This window comes from Phaenicophaeus curvirostris, chromosome 3, assembly GCF_032191515.1.
Source record: "Phaenicophaeus curvirostris isolate KB17595 chromosome 3, BPBGC_Pcur_1.0, whole genome shotgun sequence".
Lineage (NCBI taxonomy): Eukaryota > Metazoa > Chordata > Aves > Cuculiformes > Cuculidae > Phaenicophaeus > Phaenicophaeus curvirostris.
Window position 1 is genome coordinate 69,634,121 of NC_091394.1, and position 20,517 is coordinate 69,654,637.

The following is a 20,517-nucleotide window of genomic DNA, read 5'->3' on the forward strand; positions in this document are numbered from 1 at the left end:
CTGAGGGGAGACCTCATTGCTCTTTACAAGTACCTGAAAGGAGGTTGTGGAGAGGAGGGAGCTGGCCTCTTCTCCCAAGTGACAGGGGACAGGATGAGAGGAAATGGCTTCAAGCTGTGCCAGGGGAGGTTCAGACTGGATATCAGGAAAAAAAATTTCACAGAAAGGTCATTGGGCACTGGAACAGGCTGCCCAGGGAGGTAGTTGTGTCACTATCCCTGGAGCTGTTTAAAAGACGGGTGGATGAGGTGTTCAGGGGCTTGGTTTAGTGGTTGATAGGAATGGTTGAACTCAATGATCCTGGAGGTCTTTTCCAACCCGGTGATTCTAAGATTCTCTGATTTAATCAGTAATGCATTGGCATTTAATGTCTAGGCCTCTACCTTCCCAGGCAAGGTCACAAATACAGAGAAGCTTCTTACAGGATGCAGCACATGGACCCATGAAATAATGAAATAAGGCGATGAGTTACCCATCCTCACTTGAATACACTCTGAAAAATACAGTCTCAATACACTGTATAGTGACAATGCAGACATAGCTGGTAAAGCTCCTTTATATCATTACAACACAATTGGAGGCAAAATAGTTGCTACTGGGCTTATGTTCTCTCTGGAATATAAAACAGTTGCGTTTCTAAAATCATAAAAAGCTCTTCATTTGCACCTGGGTTTATGGTCCCAGGGCTGTTGTATCCGCATACAGACTGATGCATGCTTGCCCAAAAGATTAAGCAAGTTTAAAAGTTTTAAAAAAAAAGAAGTCATAGAATCATGTCCTAATATATGACAGTAAAAATCTAGAGGAAATTACTACAGCATTACATGCATCATGTGCTCGTCATTTGTATAGATTTCATCTTATTTTAGAATTCATATGTACATACTTGTGATAGGTACCACAATATTCAATATACTTACATTGAAAAAGAGGAAACTTCAATGCTGCTGACACAAGTCCTGTTCCAAATTTCTTGTCAAGTCATGAAACTCGGAGGCCAAGTCCCCAAAAATCTGTGGTATACTGTTTTGATTAATTGTTAGATATGCTATTAGTTGTAGCCAACGATAATTACAGAGAGGATAAGGAGGGTGGGAGGGAGGAATGGAAATGGAATGATGGCTATAAAAAAAGAAGCCTGGCCTGCTGGTGTTTTCCTGGCTTCGGCTGCCATCTAGCGTGCATCTAGGCACACGGGAGGTACACGGCTCTTAGGTCAGGGTGAATCTTCTGAAGAGATTGAGGTCCATCTGCGTACACAGGCAGGATAAATAGCACAGAACCACCTCTCCACGGGACAGCAGAGGAGCGAGATTTACCATAGCAAGTTCCTACGAAATTAATTTTTAAGTGTTTGAGGTGGTTTCACATGGTTTTATGTGTGGTCTCTACTGAGCTAAGGGCAGGCGTTAAAACATTAACTGCCTGTTCCAGATGCTGTGGATGGCTTTGAAATGTGGCAGATTTTGTTTGTCCTGCTGTTGTAGCAGGCAGACAGCGGGCACGGAGAGTTCAGAAGCTCCTGATCTTTGGGAAGGCACAGATCTTTGTGAGAAGATTGTACAAACTGAAGAACAATGGGACAGACTACATTCACTGTGACTTTTGGTGCAGGACAAGCAGTAATCCAGAGCTTCGATGGATTATGTTGTCCAGGAGATCTGGCTGACCCTGGCTCTGGCAGAGATTCTTGAGGTGTCACATCACTGACAATATCCTCTGATGATGGGAGTTTGTGCAGACAAAGGAAGCCGTGTGAACTGTTGTAGATCCAAAAACAATGAGCTGTTGGAAAGTTGCCTGTCAGCACTTTAGCAACAGGATCAGAGTTGTGAAGCAATTACTTCACTCAAAGGTAACGAGTAGAGCTGAATCACCAGCTGGCTTTGAGAGCATGGGAAGATGATCAGGGTAAGAAACAGATCTCCCTTATCTAAATTGCTTCATATAGACATCACAGGTTGGCATTACATATCTAGCCAGAATGCCTAGTTCATAAAGAGGCATTAACTATGCAGAATTAAAACTATAGCTTTGAGTCACAGATACTATGAGGCGTAGTCCATATCTCATTGTAGGGGGTGGTGGTGAGGGGTAGGGGAGATATTTTCTGTAGGGCTGCTTAACAGTGCTGGACAAGAGCCTGAAGACTTTTATGACTTTGTCTTTGGCAATATTTCACACTGGGAAAAGCTCTTAAAGGCTGGATCTACTGCAACACCCTGCTTTGAAGAAGGAGCAAGGCTTAGCAAGTTTTCATAGAAAGCAACCACAAATGATTAGCAAATCAAGAAATGGAGAGGGCTAGAGACCAGGGATGATAACCAGGATGGTAGGCTAAGGCTACTGCCCCTTTTTTATACGTACCAGTGCCACCTATTTTATGGTACTCATAGTTTTAGTGCTGGGCTAAAAATCAGTATTCCTACTCCAAAGACCTTTGTTAAGAATAAGATCCGTTAATTTCCAGTAGTACTGGAATTTTTCACTTGCTCTAGGTGCTGAATCCGTCCACCTAATCTCCTTGCATTTGTAAGCTTTGAGTGTTCTTCACTCAGAGTTAAGACTCAAATAAACTATAGCAGGATTTGCCAGCTGAAGTCACAAGTTTTTCACTGAAAAGCTATATAAGAAAGCTTCCCGAGTACTGGACTGGTCTTCATGAGGAATATTCATTATCTTAATTCAATGTGTGGTAACTGGTTTTCCTTTCTGTTTGTCTCATTGACCAGCAAAAGCTGTCTTGCAAGTATACAACTTTATCTTAAATTATTAAAAATAATATGATTACCTCTGTCACTCCATGCTTCAAAGCAATAAAACCAGGTATTTTATTGTTCTGTACATTCAGGGACTACCTCTCATAGATAATCTCTCAAAAGCATTTTAATTACACAGCAATCACAAGTTCTCTTTTTGATTGTAACACAAATAACACCACAAAAATTTGCCAAAATTGCACGCTAGCACAGAACCAAAACAAATATGCCTTGAAACTTAATAATTACATTTCAGCGTCCTTTCACATGATGAAAGAAAAGGCTACATACTAGATTAAGAGTTCAATGAGAAGAAAATACTTAGCAAAGTAGCAAACAGGGATTTCTGATCCCTTTGAAAGGGAGACTGAAGTTAAAAAGGAGACAATTGATAAAACCTGCCATTTATAGCACACAAAAAAATTAGGCTGGTCTCCAACACAGAGGGAGATGTCCAAGATGGGAAATTCACGTAATTTTGACTTGATGAGCATTATTAGAAAACTTAACAGCGAGAAAGCTACATGCTCTAATGACCTGAGGGCCTCCAAAACAAATCACAGGCAACATAACCTGCAAAGTTTGAGCTCTGAGGTTGGAGATGATTAACGGACCATGATCTTATTGGAAGGTGTTGGAATATTCACCCTAAAAACCTACTGCAAGCGTATACATAAAGTCACTTCTTCAAAGGCACAGCTTATGATCCGTGTACATCAGGGACTAAGAAAATAAAGTATTCAACACACAGGCAGTCAAGTCCACAAATCCAGCTTGCTCGTACCCAGCACTGTACTCAAATGAATGTTAGGAAAGGAAGCACATCTGGAGCCACTGCTGCTAAAGCATATTTATTTCAAATGTGTTCTCCCATCTCAAGTATTCTTTAGACATGTCTCCATTTCACAAATTAATCAGTTTTTAAAAGTCACACAGGATTTGTTATACAATAGCCACGGAAATGGTATAGTAGACATACTTCTAAGAAATAATGATGATCCCATCCCACATCATTTACAGCAATAAAGTTAATAAAGTGACATGCTCAAAATTTTCTACCCTTGTCAATGGGAATTAAAAAGTAAAATTAAGGTTAAGCCTGGCTTTTTGACAAGACACGTAAATGGCAGGCTGAACTCCTTAACATGAATCATCTGGCATTTGATACAACTTCAAATTAAATATTTCTATAAAATTTGCAAAAATCAACTGATATAAAAGACTGAAATTTATCACAAGAGACTTGTTGCAATTTCCAAGACAGAGAACACCATTTTCCAAAATAAAACCAGTGGAAGTACAAAAAGTCAGGCTTTCCAAAGCATTGCTGTGTCTTGACTGGACCACCAGCAAGACAACTTTCTATAGGAAACCTGAGACAGAGAAAACCAGTCTAAAGGCTGATCTAAGTTAAATCTTCTTCTTAAAGTGCATTAATTATTTGAACAGTGCACTGATACTTTTCACAATCTTAAACACAAAAACTTCAAAGACCAGTATAGTTTTGAAGTTTAGAACAACTGACACCAAGAATGCAATTACTATTATTTCTTAGATTTACAAACCCTTTAGGTTTAGATATTTATCTTCTTTTGTACCTGTACGCTCTAGAACACAATAGAAACCTGATTCTGGTTGGTCACTGCTTTGATAACTTACAGATAACAATGTAAAATATCTGGGCGGTGGGCTGGGTTTTTTGCCAGCTGAGTTACTGAAAACTTTCCTGGATTTTAACAATTCCTCAGACTCTGAAACACAGTCATCCATGGAGAAACCCAAGTAAAATTAACAGGAACTACAACTACAAATAATAAGACAGAGGACCTAGTATCAGCCAATTCCAACGGTCAAATGTAAACCATACTTCATCTTAATTTAGAGTAAGTCCATTTGGTGATAGAAGGTATGCTCAGAACTTATTTCTGGGAGATGCATATGTTTTCCAGCACAGTAACTCTTATTTTTGCAAGTGTAATGATTTTGCAAGCATATTGGCCACACAAAAGACTAAAGAGAGAGTGTTTCTCTACTGTAAGACAGGTAAAACAATGACTACGGAAACAGTAATAGCTAAGTAATAGAGGCTTTAAATCAGAGCCAGAATGATGGGCAATTAAAAAGTTTTGGAAAGGTGCAAGTACCTCTACAAAACCAGTAACAAGGTAAAGGAATGGAGAGATTGATGACACTAAAGAAAGCAACAGAGAAGATACAGAGAGACTGGATAAACAATATTCTTCCACCCGTTTGGGTTCAGGATCAGATGTGATGATATGGTGTTAAGACAGTGAATTCTGCTTTTCTACTTATGGAACTAGAGATTTTTATTTATCTATACATCAGAACATCTTACTATGACTTCCAGTGCAGTATACAACTTGAAAATATTAGTTGAATACATTTGCTTCTTTTTATAGATTTTTACATAACCATGATGTTGACTAAAACACTTAATTTTAAAAGCTTACTTAAAATGTTGGTCCAATCTCAAACCACTACTTAGCAGTCACACCAGTACAGAAAGACTACCATCTATTTAACTATCTTTTTACCAGGTTCAAGGTGTATAACAACCACTACAAGGGAGTATGACAAAACATTACGCAATTTCATTTAAGGTGTAGTTCTGGTACTCAGTTAGCTGCATCATCCCTTTTCAGAGGAATTATTTGTAGTGCTTTGGCTATTCTCTCTCCTATAGCTCGACTACTTGCTGCAATTATTCTTCGAGACATCAAATCAAATGGTCCACCTAGAAATCAAAGCAAGAAAAGAAACCAGCTTAAATTTGCAGAAAATTAAAAGTTGGTATGAAAATAAGCATTGAAAAAATGGAGCGTAAATGATACATTACTATTTAGAACGAAGTTTTGTCCTGGTTAATAATGCATTTAACACAGCACGTATCTCATATCAGCTATGTTTAAATTCTCTTCAGTGTATATTTTCTGTCTTTTTTCACTCTTCTGGGTGCTCAGTGAAGAGAGTAAACATTGTCTTGTAGCTTAAGAACATACAATTGACACCCTCTTTGCTTGCTAACCAGATAGGAACTATATTCAGTAGCAAAAAGAGGCTTGAAAACCTCCTTGCCTTCTCATGGTAGCTATGTTTTGTTCCAAATCAGCTATTTAAAAAGGACAAGAGAGTATCATGCACACCCATGCATTTACCTGATACATCTAGCAGAACTCCACCTGCTTCAGTAACAATAATTCCAGCCCCTGCCATATCCCAGCAGTGAATCCCCATTTCATAATAGGCATCAGCTCCGCCTGTTGCCACAAGGCACATGTTCACAGCTGCTGTACCAACGGCTCTAATCCTAAAGGAGGCATGGTTGTTTTTTCAATTGAGAACAGTTTGTAAGAAAGCCACAATGTCTGTGTACACTGCTCAAAGAACACAAAAGCATCTATGCAAAGAGAACAGAGCTAGAGAAAATGTGATGAAATGCTGCAGTGAAACATATAAAACTGGGAATGAAGTTTTAAGTACTGTAAAGAGCTCTGCAAATATAGCAAATTTCCAGAAATAAAACCTTCAAATTCTATTAAACAATTTTGGTTTAGATCGAAACACATCTGAAACAACTTCTTAACATAAAACATATAAGGGGAGGTATCTATCTACCTGTGAAAGAATAACAGATATTCTACTCTGCTTTTTGAATACAAGAATTCAATTTGAGTATACGCAGTTCTCTGTATTGAAAAACTATTACTTCAGTTTCCCTGGTGGTGCTCAGTAAGCAGCTCTGGCATGCAAAAAACCCTAATGGCACTAGTCACAAAAAGCATAGATATGGTCTGTATAACTTCACCAAAATCCCTCGTGTTATAAATTCCAGTTTCTTTTGGATATGATGATGCACTTAGTAAGTGTGACTTGTACAAATACTTACAGTTATTTCAATTTTCAGTAAAATGTACATTAAATTGTAACTTATAGCATCGAAGTTACAGCAAAAAGCAACCTACATCAACGCCCGTCTCCCGTCAACAAAATAGCAAAGCTGAACTCACAGCCTATCTAAAATGTATGCCCTACTTACATTTTAGCATATATTCTTTAATATTATCAGAAGACTTTTTGAAAGCACAAAAAGCACTAGATGTCAAAACAAGAATCTTGAGAATCTCAGCAAAAGAAAAAATACAACCCCCCTTGAGATCAGAGAAATGAACAAGGTTCAGTATCACAAAAAAGTCTAATGAAACCTTAGACATAAAATAGTTTTCAGAAACAGTTAGACAGAAAATGGTTCGCAGGCTTTGGCTTAACTGGAGGAGAGGAAGCAAGGCAGTTTATGGACAATCTCAACTACTTGGACAAATTCAAAAACATTGTACAGCACTGAAAGAAAAACAGGAAATGTACTTTTGACTTCTAATGTAAATAAAAAAACAACAATTATTTTCACTACTACGGGAAAAGGAAACTAAGAAACGTTGTATAGTTCCTATTTATTCCATCTTACTCCTTTTATGTTTCTGGGAATAAAAAAGCACAAAATTGTATTTCATTTTTTTAACTATTAAGTGACATACATTTTAGTCTTAAAAAAATCAAATGTGCTTCACTCCTCAATACTGATTATTAAAGTTCCCTTATATATGTCCCAGCTTGAAAAAGATAAACCCCCTCAGAGTTTCTCTGCAGAAGCTACTAGGGAAAAACATTTAAAACACATTTCACATTTAAGGTGTTAGATGTTATGCAATCAACCCTCCCCCCAAATGACCATATTTACAATATAACACTATCAGTAAATATAAAAACCAGGAAGTGTCTTACCCATGGATAGGAATACTGAGAAGTTTTTCCATGTTGGAAAGAATTATTTTTATAGTCTCTGGATCACGATTTGATCCCAATTCTGTTACTAGAAGGGATTTTGTAATGTCTGGAAAAGAAATAAAACCTCATTTATCCAACAGTACAACTTATATAATAACATAATTAGCAGAGTTTATTTCAGTGCTTTCTTACAAGACTGAATAAAATTAAGGTGTTTTAATATAAATATTACATATATTGAATGCCTAAAAATCTATTCTGATACGGAAAATGGCAAGAAAAAGTAAAATACAGCAAACAATGCATGATCTGAGTCAATTGTGCATATACACTAATTGATATCATTAGTAAATAAAATTCTATTGCTATAAAAATTAGAAAAGTCCTTAGATCTCTAACATGATCTATCACATTTCTAAAGGTCCTACTTTAAGTGTGGATTTTACTTTGCATAGGGGAGTAAGTACACAAGACTTATACTGACTTAACCAGAAGAAGCTGAATTTTTTGGTAGATTTGTTACAGACTCTAAAGAACAATAACTGGTGGATTACAGAGATACAGGGAAGAAAAAAACGTAATCCGTCAAACAAAACGAAACAAAAAACCTAACAACGACAACACACAGACACACAAGTAATAAAATCTTCAATTGTCGAGTCCTGATTTTGCAAAGATCACAAGCATGCTGTATGCATCAAATAGAACATAAAAGCTGTTTCTCAAAACTGAACAACATATGGCCAAGAAAAGCCTATCTTTGCAAAACAAAACCATGAGCTATGAAGCAGGAATATATTGAGGTCTAAAACTGTAGATTCTTCATTTGCAAAATAAATTAAATTACTAGAAATACTCTTATCAGTTCAGCTTACCTTGTTGGCCTGACACTTGAAGTTTCTGACCATTGCAAAACGCACCTTTTCCTTTTCTGGCAGTATACATCTTGTCTTCTACACAACTGTACACAATGCCAAACTCTATCTATAAAGAAAAGTAAAGATGCCTTGAGGGCTTTTCCCCATTCTTCTTACTTACTGTGAAAATATAGCTCTTAATTATAACTATCAACAAGTAATTAATTTGGTTTTGCTTGATTAGATATTAAGTAATAAAAAGCATACCTTTTTGTTTACAACAAAGCCAATTGAAACTGCCACAAATGGAAACCTACAAAACAAAACATTTCACTAATTTATAGTGAGATACTATGCTTCTTTCATTACCATGCTTTCCCCTAATAAAAACAACATCCAATTAAATGTAATGCATATTTCAAAAAGAAACTTAGACTATATAGGAAATACTAGTTTTCTGGAATTTCACATCCAACAACAGCAATTACCATTTAAGATACCAAATTTTCCACCCACTGAAACTCAGTCTGTTACAACTTAGAGACTGTCACCTCTGTTACTAGCTTAGGCACTGTCATTTTATAGCCAAAAAATACAAGCAAGCTACACCACTAACCTTTCTCAGAAGAAACAAGCTGGCCAAAATGGTCTTATCAAAAGAAGCAATTCACCCCTCCCCCCACCTCCACCAAAGCAATGAGAAAGGCAGATATTGAAGTGAGAAGGAAGAACGCAGAAAGAAGAGTGAAGGCTCTGAGATTATATAGGAGATGATGAGCTGCACACTGGTCTTATTTTTTAACAATGAACCAATTAATAATCTTATTTTTTAATCTCTTCAAAATTCACACTTCCAAAACATTCACTTTAATTACTATCAGCCAACATACAGACTTTTAAGTCTGTAAATCCAGCAGAATGTGTTCTTTTCTTATAGCTTTTTGAACATGTAATTTAGCAGGATTCAGCAGCTGTCATGGTGCACACAGCAGCCGCCATTTCAAAACTGGAATCACGTATGCACAGAAAAGCTCATCAGGGCAAAAATCTGTCACAATTTGAAGATAGAAGGAATAGGCAGTCAGCATCACACTGAAAGTCTCCTCCTCATTTTGATGCAAAATACCACTAGACAATCATTGGTGATACTCTGCTTTCTTTCATTGTAACAGCTCCCAGATCTCAGCAAATTTGAAATTTCTTAGAAATCAGTACTTGGAGCTGTGATCGCTTCTCACCAAAGCCTCTCAGAAGATGCTGCAACTCCTTATTCTGAGTCCTGTTGCTTTACTGTTAAAAGTAAAGCATCTGTTTCAAAGGGTGCTGACTCCTTCATTATAGTACGGGCCTTCCACAGAACAACTACTGTTCTTTACAGAATGAGACTATTATAATACTGAAGTACTAAAATGATTACAAAACTCATTCAAGGACTCTTAAATAAACGCAAATAGCAATTTGTAAGTAATACCTAGTACATAGTATCTCTTTTAAAGCAACTTAAAAGTGAAAAAACATTCCTTTCATGGAACTGGAGAAAGCTAAAAGGTAATTGGTTGAAGCTGCTAACATAACAAATGAAAGGTGGACCTGTGCACAAAGTTGGTAGTTCCGTCAATAGGGTCTATAATCCATGTGGGGTTATCTGTCAAAATGCTGCCCTCCCCAGCTGCAACAGATTCTTCTCCAATGAAGCTAGAATAACAAACAAATTTAAAAGACACAAAAAAATGCTTAAAAGGTCTGAATTACAAAACCATTCTTCAAATTAAAATTCTTAAAGCAAGATTCAGGTTTATGTATCATTAATGTTCATAGACAAAAAGTAGAGAAATACAGAATTTATCTGGAAAGCACCAACCATATTTGACCAAGCTTGCATTGATATTTATGATGTCAGAGATAAGCACAATATGTGGGGAAAAGAACTTCACATTTTATGTTTTAATATCTGTCACTGGAATTTAGTGTTTAGAACACTGAAGTTTTCATAATCTTTTCAGTAGCTGCATCACCAAATTTTGGTCAGAATATCTGTAGCTATTTATACCTTTCAGTGTATTTATGCTATAAACCACTACTTTTTAGCTCATGTTTTAACTGAATGAAGTTTTTGTGATCGTATGCATCTGGTTGAACAACTGCAGCAACTGTTACATTTTTAGTCTGCTTTCAACCCCAGTAGGACAGAAAGTTGTTAGTCTTAGAACTGTTTGCTTTTACAGGCACTACAAAAATCGTAACATGGTGAAGGGAGCTTCTCCTGGAGAAGATGGCAGAGCGCCTGCTCAGCCATAGTTCTAAACCCAAAGGATATACAAGGCACAGCGCCACAGGAACCCAAACCTCACAATTTTTGCTCATGAAAATATTTGGTTTGAAATACAAAATACTGAGATGAGTGTAAGTGGGTGGAGTTGTCTTCTATGCCTTTTGCATGTTGCCACATTTATCACATAGTACTCAACCTAAGAAAAGTACACATGAAACATGCTTTCCTCCACAAACATAAAATAAGAACTGCTGAGAGTAAACAAATGAAGTCCCTTTAATATCGATTAGGAGTTTAATGATTAACTATGCAAGTGAAGATGATTGCTTAGAAACAGCAAGTCTCCAAAAAGCAGTACATCTTCACAAAGGAAGAAAGAGTCTGAATAGTTATTTATGTGGATTAGTAATTCATTACAAAGTGAAATTCATGGAAACAAAATCATTTAGGTTTGAATAGACCTTGAAGATCATGGAGTCCAACCACTAACCTAACACTGCCAGGTCCACCACTAAACCACATCTCTCAGCACCATATCCATGTTTTTAATGCCTTCAGGGATGTTGACTCCACCACAGCTGTGAGCAGCCTGTTCCAGTGCTAAATAACCCCTTTGGTGAAGAATTTTTTTCCTAACTCCCAGTTCACACCTCTCCTGGTGCAACCTGAGGCCATTTCCTCTCATCCTATTGCTTGTTACTTGGGAGAACAGACCAACAGCCTCCTCTCCACAACCTCCTTTCAGGTAGTTGTAAAGAGCAATGAAGTCTGCCCCTCAGCCTCCTCTTCTCTAGACTAAACAGCCCCTGTTCCTTCAGACACTCCTCGTAAGATTTGTGCTTCAGACCCTTCAGCAGCTTCAGTGCCCTCCTCTGGACATGCTCCAGCACCTCAATGTCTTTCTTGTAGTGAGGGCCCTATAACCTCAACACCAGTATGTCTAATGTGATATCAATTATCTAATAAAAAAAAGTAGCTAAAACATCCTAAAATGTTTATCAGTACCACAGAAACTGTTATTTCAATGTCATTCCACAAGTCTGTATACTTACACAGATTTGGTTAGGCTAGTGACATTTTGCATCACCTCAGTTCCAATTCTGCACATAGTTATTACGTGTCATGTATATAGCTATAATAACAAAATTGCCAAGAAAATGCAAGAAAAATTAGAAAACCCATTTTAAGGAAACTGTATTCTACTTGAGTCATTATGTCAAAATGGGAAAGAAAGTCTCATGTAAGTAAAACAGATACAATTCACCCTTCAGAATAAATTTATTTTGAGTAGGAGGAGAGGGAAAAAAAAGGAAATCAGTTAAAAAAATAGTATTCTGTAGTTCAGTTATGCAGAATCAGAAGGTCTTATCTTTTTTTATATGTTCTTATAAAGTCTGAGACTTGCAAAAGCATACTCGGTACCATGGGAGCCATCCAGCAGACAGCAAAGGCATGCTAGTTCCAAAAGGCAAGAGCAGACAAGAAATTTGGGTTCTGAGTACCCTAGGGCCACCTTTGATTCTCCATCACAAATAACCAGGAGGTTATTTACTCTTGGCCCATCTGGAAGTAACTTTCAGCATAAGTCTTGAGCAAGGCTAAACTCTATTCAGTAAACACCGCTACTCTAAGATATTTAACATACTGAGGGCATGGGAGAATTCTTTAACATTCCAGCATGCCAACTGTAATGAAATTTTACCAAGCAAAATCATAAACTTTCCATTTTCTCCATCCAGTTACCTTCTCCCCTTCTTTCATCAAAATTGTATTGATAAGAAGCCATACCTGTGAGAAGAATACTTTTCTTTTATAGAAGAGATAATGAAATTTTCTACTTTTTGATCAGTTTCTGTCACTAGGTCTACTGGTGAACTTTTAGTCATAACAGATATTTCTTCTTTGAGTGCTCCACAGATTATCTATTAACAAAAGAAATAAATTAAACAAAAAAAAACCTTTCTACATTGACAGTATCGAAAATGTTAGTTTTCCCAAAAACCTAAGCATCATTTTTACTGTAATTTCTATACTGCATATACAAAACACAAGCAGTGACCAAAACTGGATTTAACTGCAGGAGCTGAAGCTTGCCATATCCCCAGTCCCTACTCAGCACAAATTTTAACATGACCTTATATCTTAAGTGCTACAGGAAGATCCACTGGTACATGAAATTGAGCTCTTTTTTTCTTAAGGCAGGTTTGAGATTTTTAAGTTTAAATACAAAAGTTGAATTAAACACACAAGTCAGCTATTTTCAACCAGATCTTAAAACTATCAAGATCAGGTAAAGTAAGAATCCATGCCTCACAGCCCACAAAATTAAAAGATGTTCTGAGGGAAGACTTTAATGAGGTCATTGCAGGGACAATGTTCTGAAGATTCTGCAGCTCCAGGGGACAGAATTAGTACGTGTGCTATCATGGCTGCAATGGCATTCAAATGTACCAAGCAGACCTACCAACAACTGAACATTTGGTAAACACACTTCTGCTCAGGCTCTGCCAAGATGTGCATACTCTTTCTTGTTCTAAGCCATCTTAAATCACAAATGGTGGATAAATAGTAGACAGATGCAGTTTAAGGGGAAAACCAGAGATACTGTTTACACAATTTAGATTTCTCTTTTTTCAATCAAATCTAAGGAACAAAATATTCTCCTTAGTTTTTCATCAGACCCTGGTCCAAAGAAAAGTGCAAAGTTGTTTTCTTACACTAACAAAGCTGTAAGCATGAGAGACACTCTAAGTCTTGAACGTCAACATCACTGAATGATTCTGCTAATCTGTGTTTTTGACAAAATACTCTTCAGAAGAATATCCAACATCAAACCTCTTTCAAAAGCTATATACATAATAGACTCAGTAAGTTATGTTATTATTTACAAAAAGTTTATACTTACCTCCCCAGCTTTTCTTGCTAAAGCAACCGCATAATCCATACATTCTTGCCAAGGATCTGTCATCTTTTCTTATCAAAAGGACACAACCTATCAAAATGACAGATGAACACAAAAATAATTACGGCTATTTTTTTATAAATTCCAATTTTCTATTTACTCTGTTCTGGACTGCACTGTTTTGTCTTTGCTGGAATACAGAAGTCTGTCCCATCCTTTTCACTTGAAAGAAACAGACAAAGCTTTTAACACATTTTTAGTTAAGTTCGTATTTTTTCCCCATGTTTTGTGATTATCAAAAAGGGACAACATAAAACGTTAGCAAGTTCAGAGCCTCAGTCCCGAAAGACACGAGATACTAAAATCTTAAAGCCAAAATCTATCCTTTCCGTATTTTAGTAGTCTGTGCTTTTCCAGGGGTTTATTCCAAACACAAAAATGAAATGGGTTTGATTCCACATAATCAAGTTACAAGATACCAGTGATGCAGTCTTTAGGTGACAACCTGGGAAACAACTTTGTAACAATTGCAAGTCACAAAAATTAGATAAATTATCATGAAAAAATCAATAATGAAATAGTATCAAAAAACCTGCACAATTAACATGATTCAAAGCCCCTAGACCAAGCCTCTTGAGCCAATGGTCCTTGTCTCTTTCAGCCTTCATCCTAAAAAGGTGGAAAAGGCTAGAAAAGCTAGGTAAACTGCAAAGAGCATGATACTTCAATTACGTCAATAACGTTCTTTACCTATCACAGCTTTTAATAAGTTCTGTTACACAAACACAGAAATAATTTGTCAGGACATAGAGCTGGGTACAACAGCATGAGATGCCTGTACTTGGCATTAGTGGGACCACATCTCAAATCCTGTGTTCAGTTTTGGGCCCCTCACTACAAGAAGGATGTTGAGGACCTGGAGTGAGTCCAGAGAAGGGCAACAAAGCTGGTGAAGGGGCTGGAGAACAAGTCTTAGGAGGAGCAGCTGAGGGAACTGGGGTTGTTTAACCTGGAGAAGAGGAGGGTGAGGGGAGACCTTATCACTGACTTACACGATCTGAAAGGAGTTGTAGAGAGGTGGGTGCTGGTCTCTTCTCCAAAGTGACAGATTATAGGACAAGAGGGAATGGCCTCAAGCTGCATCAGGGGAAGTTCAGGTTGGACATTAGGAAAAACCTCACTGAAAGGGTTATCAAGCACTGGAACAGGATGCCCAGGGAGGTGGCCAAGTCACCATCCTTGAAGGTATTTAAAAGACAGGTAGATAAAGTGCTTAAGGTCATGGTTAAGTAGTGGACAGCAGCTACACTTGGACTCGATCTCAAAGGTCTTTTTCAACTTAGCAATTCTATGATTCTACACGATAAAGTCACTCTGTGAAAGACTGGTAGCACTAGCAGAAGCTTAAGTACCCGGACACCCAGCATACCAGCATGCAGCAGAGGGAAAACAAAAAATAAACCGCATTTAAAACCTCACCAGAACAGAAAGCCCAGAACACCTATTTCAGTTAAATACCAGTGCAAACACTGCCTGCAAGAAGCACCTTTCACACCAATCCCACTTAGTTTTGTCCTCTATGGATGCCCTGTGATGAGTCTGTCCCATAAACTCAGGGCTGTAAGCAGTCCACATCAGAATTGTAGAATAGTTTGGGTTGGAAGGGACCTTAAAGATCACCCAGTTCTAACCCTCCTGCCATGCGCAGGGACATCCCACTAGATCAGGCTGCCCAAGGCCCAGTCCAACCTGTCCTTGAACACCTCCAGGGACGGGGCATCCACAGCTTCCCTGGGCAATCTGTGCCAGTGCCTCATCATGAGGAAATTCTTTCTAATGTCTAATCTAAATCTGATCATCTCCAGTTTACACCTGTTCTCCATCATCCTATCACCACAAGCCTTTATAAGTAGTCCCTCTCCAGCTTTCTTGTAGGCTCCTTCCAGGTACTGGAAGGTCGCTATAAGACTTCCTTGGAGCCTTCTCTTCTCCAGTCTGAACAAGCCCAACTTTCTCAGCCTGTCCTCATAGGGAAGGTGCTCTAGCCCTCTGATCATCCTTGTAGACTCCTCTGGATCCGTTCCAACAGCTCTCTATCCTTCTGTTGAGGATTCCAGAACTGGACACAGTACTCCAGATGAGGTCTCACAAGAGAAGAACAGAGGGGCAGAATCCCCTCCCTCGACCTGCTGCCCACGCTTCTTTCAATGCAGTGCAAGGTACGACTGGCCTTGCCGGCTCACGTCCATCACGTCACCCCCCACCCTGCACTGAAACCGCCGACTGCCCCGACCCAGGCTGTTGAGCCGACAAGCCCAGCCCGGGGTGCTGGCGCAGCACCGCTCCCGCCTCCCAGCGCTCCGAGATGGCGGCCGAGGACGCAGGAGGAGGCCGCTCCCCCCACCCCCGTCACCTCTCCGCCGCCACCGCTGCTCCCGCCGCTCCAGGCGCGCAACCGCGGCCGCTCAGCCCCGCCCACCCCCCCGGGCGCGCGGCGGGAGGGAGGGGGCGTGGCCAGCGTTGGGCGCGCGCAGGGGGCGGGAAAACCGCCCTTTGGCGCCTTTTTGAACGCGGGGGTTGGGGGGGAAGGAACCCAAGGAAGGGCCTGAATGTGTGTGTCACGCCCCCACCCCTCCAAGGTAACTCAGCGACGGGTCAATTCAGGTTACAGTGCTTAAAAGCAGTACACTGGTGTGAGAATTAATGGATAAGTTTTTCTGCGGCTGGTTTGCATGTTTAATTACCTTGTAATATAAATCTGTCATGTACCAAGATATAATATATGGATAACTTGAAAGAATGAACACTCTCTTACAGTTGCAAGAATTTATTGATATGCTTCATTGCCTTGCAAGATGTAGCTGTTTCAGGTCATAAAATCATAGAACGGTTTGGGGTGGAACGGACCTTAAAGATCACTCAGTTCCACCCCCCCTGCCACAGGCAGGGACATCCCACCAGACCAGGCTGCTCAAAGCCCCATCCAACCTGGCCTTGAACACCTCCAGGGATGGGGCAGCCACACCTTCCCTGGGCAACTTGTGCCAATGTCTCACCACCCTCATCATGAAGAAATTCTTCCTTATGTCTAGCCTAAATCTGCCCCTCTCCAATTTATACCCACTGCCCCTTGTCCTATCACTCAGCCTTTGTCAACAGTCCCTCCCCAGCCTTCCTGTAGCCCCTTCAGGTACTGGGAGGTCGCTATAAGATCTCCTTGGAGCCTACTCTGCTCTGGGCTAAACAACCCCAACCCTCTCAGCCTGTCCTTGTATGGGAGGTCAGCAGGTAACCTGTCTTACAGCTGCGAGAGTTTATTGATGTGCTTAACTGACTTGTGAGACGTGGTTGTCTTGGGTCAGGAGATAACCTAAAGGGAGTCTCCAGACATGGTTGGATAACCTGAACAAATAAACGTTCTTTGGTAACTTACACTTTTTTTTTTTGTCTAAAACTAGTATATAGACCCACTGCTTTTATAAGGTGGAATTCAAGGAGATGTTGGATGGGAACCTTTCTGTGGCAGAGACCGATTGATCCCTCTGTCACTCAGTATTTACGCTCTTTGTCACCGTGGCTGCTGAGCAGTGATGCTGCCAGGCCAGACCCTCCTGTTTCTGAGGGACCACAGGGACCTGCTGAGGAGGGCTTGTTGGATGTTGTTACAGCGATGAAGCTGGTGAAGGGGGCTGGAAAACAAGTCTTGGGAAGAGCAGCTAAGAGAGCTCGAGTTGTTTAGCCTGGAGAAAAGGAGGCTGAGGGGAGACCTCACTGCTCTCCACAACTACCTGAAAGGAGGTTGTAGAGAAGAGGGTGCTGGCCTCTTCTGCCAAGTGACAGGGGACAGGACAAGGGGGAATGGCCTCAAGCTCTGCCAGGTGAGGTTCAGGTTAGATGTCAGGAAAAAATATTTCAAGGAAAGGGTCATTGGGCACTGGAACAGGCTGCCCAGGGAGGTGGTTGAGTCATCTTCCCTGGAGGTGTTTAAAAGACAGGTGGATGAGGTGCTCAGGGGCATGGTTTAGTGATTGGTGGGAATGGTTGGACTTGATGATCCAGTGGGTCCTTTCCAACTTAGTGATTCTATGAATTCTATGATTCTTTTTTAGAAGGGCATCCAACTCAGTGCTGAATTGTACAATAAAAAACATTATTGCCTTTGCTTGGAAGACTCGTTTTCAGTATTTTACCAGTGAATAATTGTTTCTCACACTGGGCAAGTCTCTTACAGATATGGTTTTTCTCCATTACGTCTTGATTCTTCCGTCAAAAACACAACACCCAGAAAGACGCTTCCTTTGCCCCCTGGCCAGCTGACAGCTTCTTTTGCCCCTTTGCCTCCTGCTGACAGCTCTGCTGATGAGAACGATACCAAATCAGTAACCAGATTAAAGGAAGAAATAATTTGTTATTAGTTGCCAACCTTTTATATATTTGAATATTATGTATAGATTTGGGAATTTTAGTACTAAAATGTAGGATTAACTTGAATCATAACTTTCAGCCAGTCCATGCCTGGATACTTATGCTTAACTAAGGACTTTTAACAAGGCTGCAGTTAGAAAGAATGGGAAAGAACGTGACTGTATCTAATTAAGCCTGATAACAAGGACTAGCGCAATGACAAGAGAAAGAGGAACCAGCTAAGACCAGATACAACCTTGAAGAGGTGTCCAAGGATTCTAAGAGCATGTGCAAGAAGGAGAGTTGAAAAGTTCAACTGTAACGAAGACCTACAGCCTTCATCCAGAGACCCCTGAAGGAGACCCCTGGAGGGCAGAGTGCAGAGTGTGTGCACCAAGGTGAGGAAACTTACGTAAATAAATTCTGGGAACTGATGATAATAGACACACTTGTTCCAGGAAAAATGATTAATATGTATGCTTTGACGGTATATCACCTTTGTGAATTGTACTGGAAGTTGCATGCCCATTAGTTGGAGCAATCCCCTGCTTGCCTGGCATCGCATTGAAGAATACCTTACTTAGTAATCAAATAAGCATTGATTATTGAGTCTGGTATTTCACAGCGTCAAGAGACAACTGGTGTTTTAAAAATATACAGTAAACACATTTTCCAGAAAACTCCATATCTTTCAAACAAAGATTTTTGAAACCAATTTGCCATTCAAATTATGCATTTTTCAAGATTCCTGTAATCAAAATTATACAGGGGGAAAAAGCCCTCTGCTTTCCAAGACCAACTTATACCAGTGTCATCATTTTTCTGTGGTCTTTTGACCCTATTGTCTTTCATCAAGTAAAAAAATGAGGCATTGTCTTGTGTTCACAGATTGCAATTCACATACCTTACTGTAAGATGTAAATGGTGATCTACTGTGAACAGGACAAAGGTTGTAGTTCTCTGTACAACTTTAAAAGGTCATAACATTTCTACATCACCAAAAGAAGCAGCCTTACCCCATTTCCCCAGTGCCAGTCCAACTCCCATCTAGCCATTTGTTCAAAGCCAGTTGGAGGTAGTTTTACATCAATAAAGAGACGGCTTCCATTTCCAGTAGTGCTGTTGGGATGAGTCACTGTGCCTTTTCATGTTTCCTACTTCCCATTTTGTAAACAGGAATAGTTATATTAATAAGTCCTCACAGTTGCTAAAGAACTGCAGAGATGAGAAGGCATGTTTTTTAAACTATTTTGCTAGTCATTCTTTGCAAGTTTATACTAAAAGCAACTGAAAGAAACACTTTGATTCATTTTTTTTGTTGAGGAAGCTGCCAAACGTGTCCCAGTATGAGCCATATTGGACTGCAACAGTCTGACAGAAAATGGCTTCTTTGACATCATGAATAGTACACTTAACATTGCAGCACATTTTTTAACAGGCTTTATAAAAGGATTTCAAATTCTGCATCAATCCTAGTATCAGCAGAAATGAAACAAGCAGAAACGCCTGAAATTCTTTTCTCTCAAGTGTAATAATTTCCCTACTCCAAACAATAAATTCTGTTCCAGCTGAAAGGAAATTTTGTATTTCATGTATAGAGGCTACCTTAAGGAGAAATAAGCTACAAGGTGTATTTTTATGTGACACCTGATAAGCAAGATGAACAGAAGCAATCTATTGCTGAAAGTCTTCAATCCAGACTGATCACACTCCAGGACATAAACTTTTCTTAAACAGACACACAAAAAGAAACTGATGAAAATAAAAGTGGGAGAGATTACTACTTGTTTTCTTAGTGTGATAGATTATTTCTTGTTTCCCACAGTGTTGCCCAGCTGATGTAACAGGTCACAATATCCAAGCAAAATCGAGCTTTTGATGGTAATAGAACCCTTTCCAATCTGTGTTACCTGTATCACAAATATATGTCAGGCAATTTTGTAGCAGTATCTGAACTTGAACAAGGCCAGGAGCTGCTACCAACAGCATTCTCAGCTGTAAAATATTTGCAAAGTCTTGACCTGGTTTATTCTCTAAAATGACTAAACAGAACAACCAAAAGGCTTGATGTTAATCTGTTTAAATTGTTTGGCATAAAGTATTGTTTATTATAAATTCACCAAGGTTTTCTTTTGACAAATTCCTCTTCCCATTTAAGTAACTTTGCATACATTTTCTTTGCATCTACTAAAGTAAATCTAACTTTCATTAACTTTGAAGTTAAGCAGTTCAGCAACTTCTAAACAGAAGCCTGTAAAATTAACAATGATTTAAAATGTCAAATGTTTCTTCCAAAGTGGTTTGCTTTTTTGTTTTTCAAATCCAATTCTTTAACTTTCCCTGTCAAAATGTGCTAAGATAACAAGCTCTAGAAAAACAAAAACTTGTATCTGCTAAGTAAAGATATGCTAGAGTCTAAACAGCTGAAGTGGAAGCAGTTCTACGTCTAGGGGCAAGACACTAAAGCTCTGGGAAAGTTTCTGCTTTTGTTCCTAGAGTTGAGGATTAGGACAGAGTTTT

At 39.2% G+C, this 20,517-nt stretch overlaps 1 protein-coding gene across 1 annotated transcript; it reads right to left on the reverse strand.

Annotated features, from left to right (window-relative positions):
* Positions 1–3,873: 3,873 nt before the first annotated feature.
* On the reverse strand, positions 3,874–16,042 carry IMPA1 (inositol monophosphatase 1). The gene is made up of 9 exons (XM_069854278.1): positions 16,007–16,042; positions 13,597–13,683; positions 12,480–12,613; positions 10,010–10,114; positions 8,687–8,732; positions 8,438–8,546; positions 7,560–7,668; positions 5,936–6,087; positions 3,874–5,514 (listed from the first exon to the last, which is right to left on the reverse strand). The coding sequence occupies exons 2-9, from the start codon at positions 13,657–13,659 to the stop codon at positions 5,396–5,398; spliced, it is 837 nt and encodes a 278-aa protein (XP_069710379.1). The 5' UTR covers positions 13,660–13,683; positions 16,007–16,042; the 3' UTR covers positions 3,874–5,395.
* Positions 16,043–20,517: the final 4,475 nt, after the last annotated feature.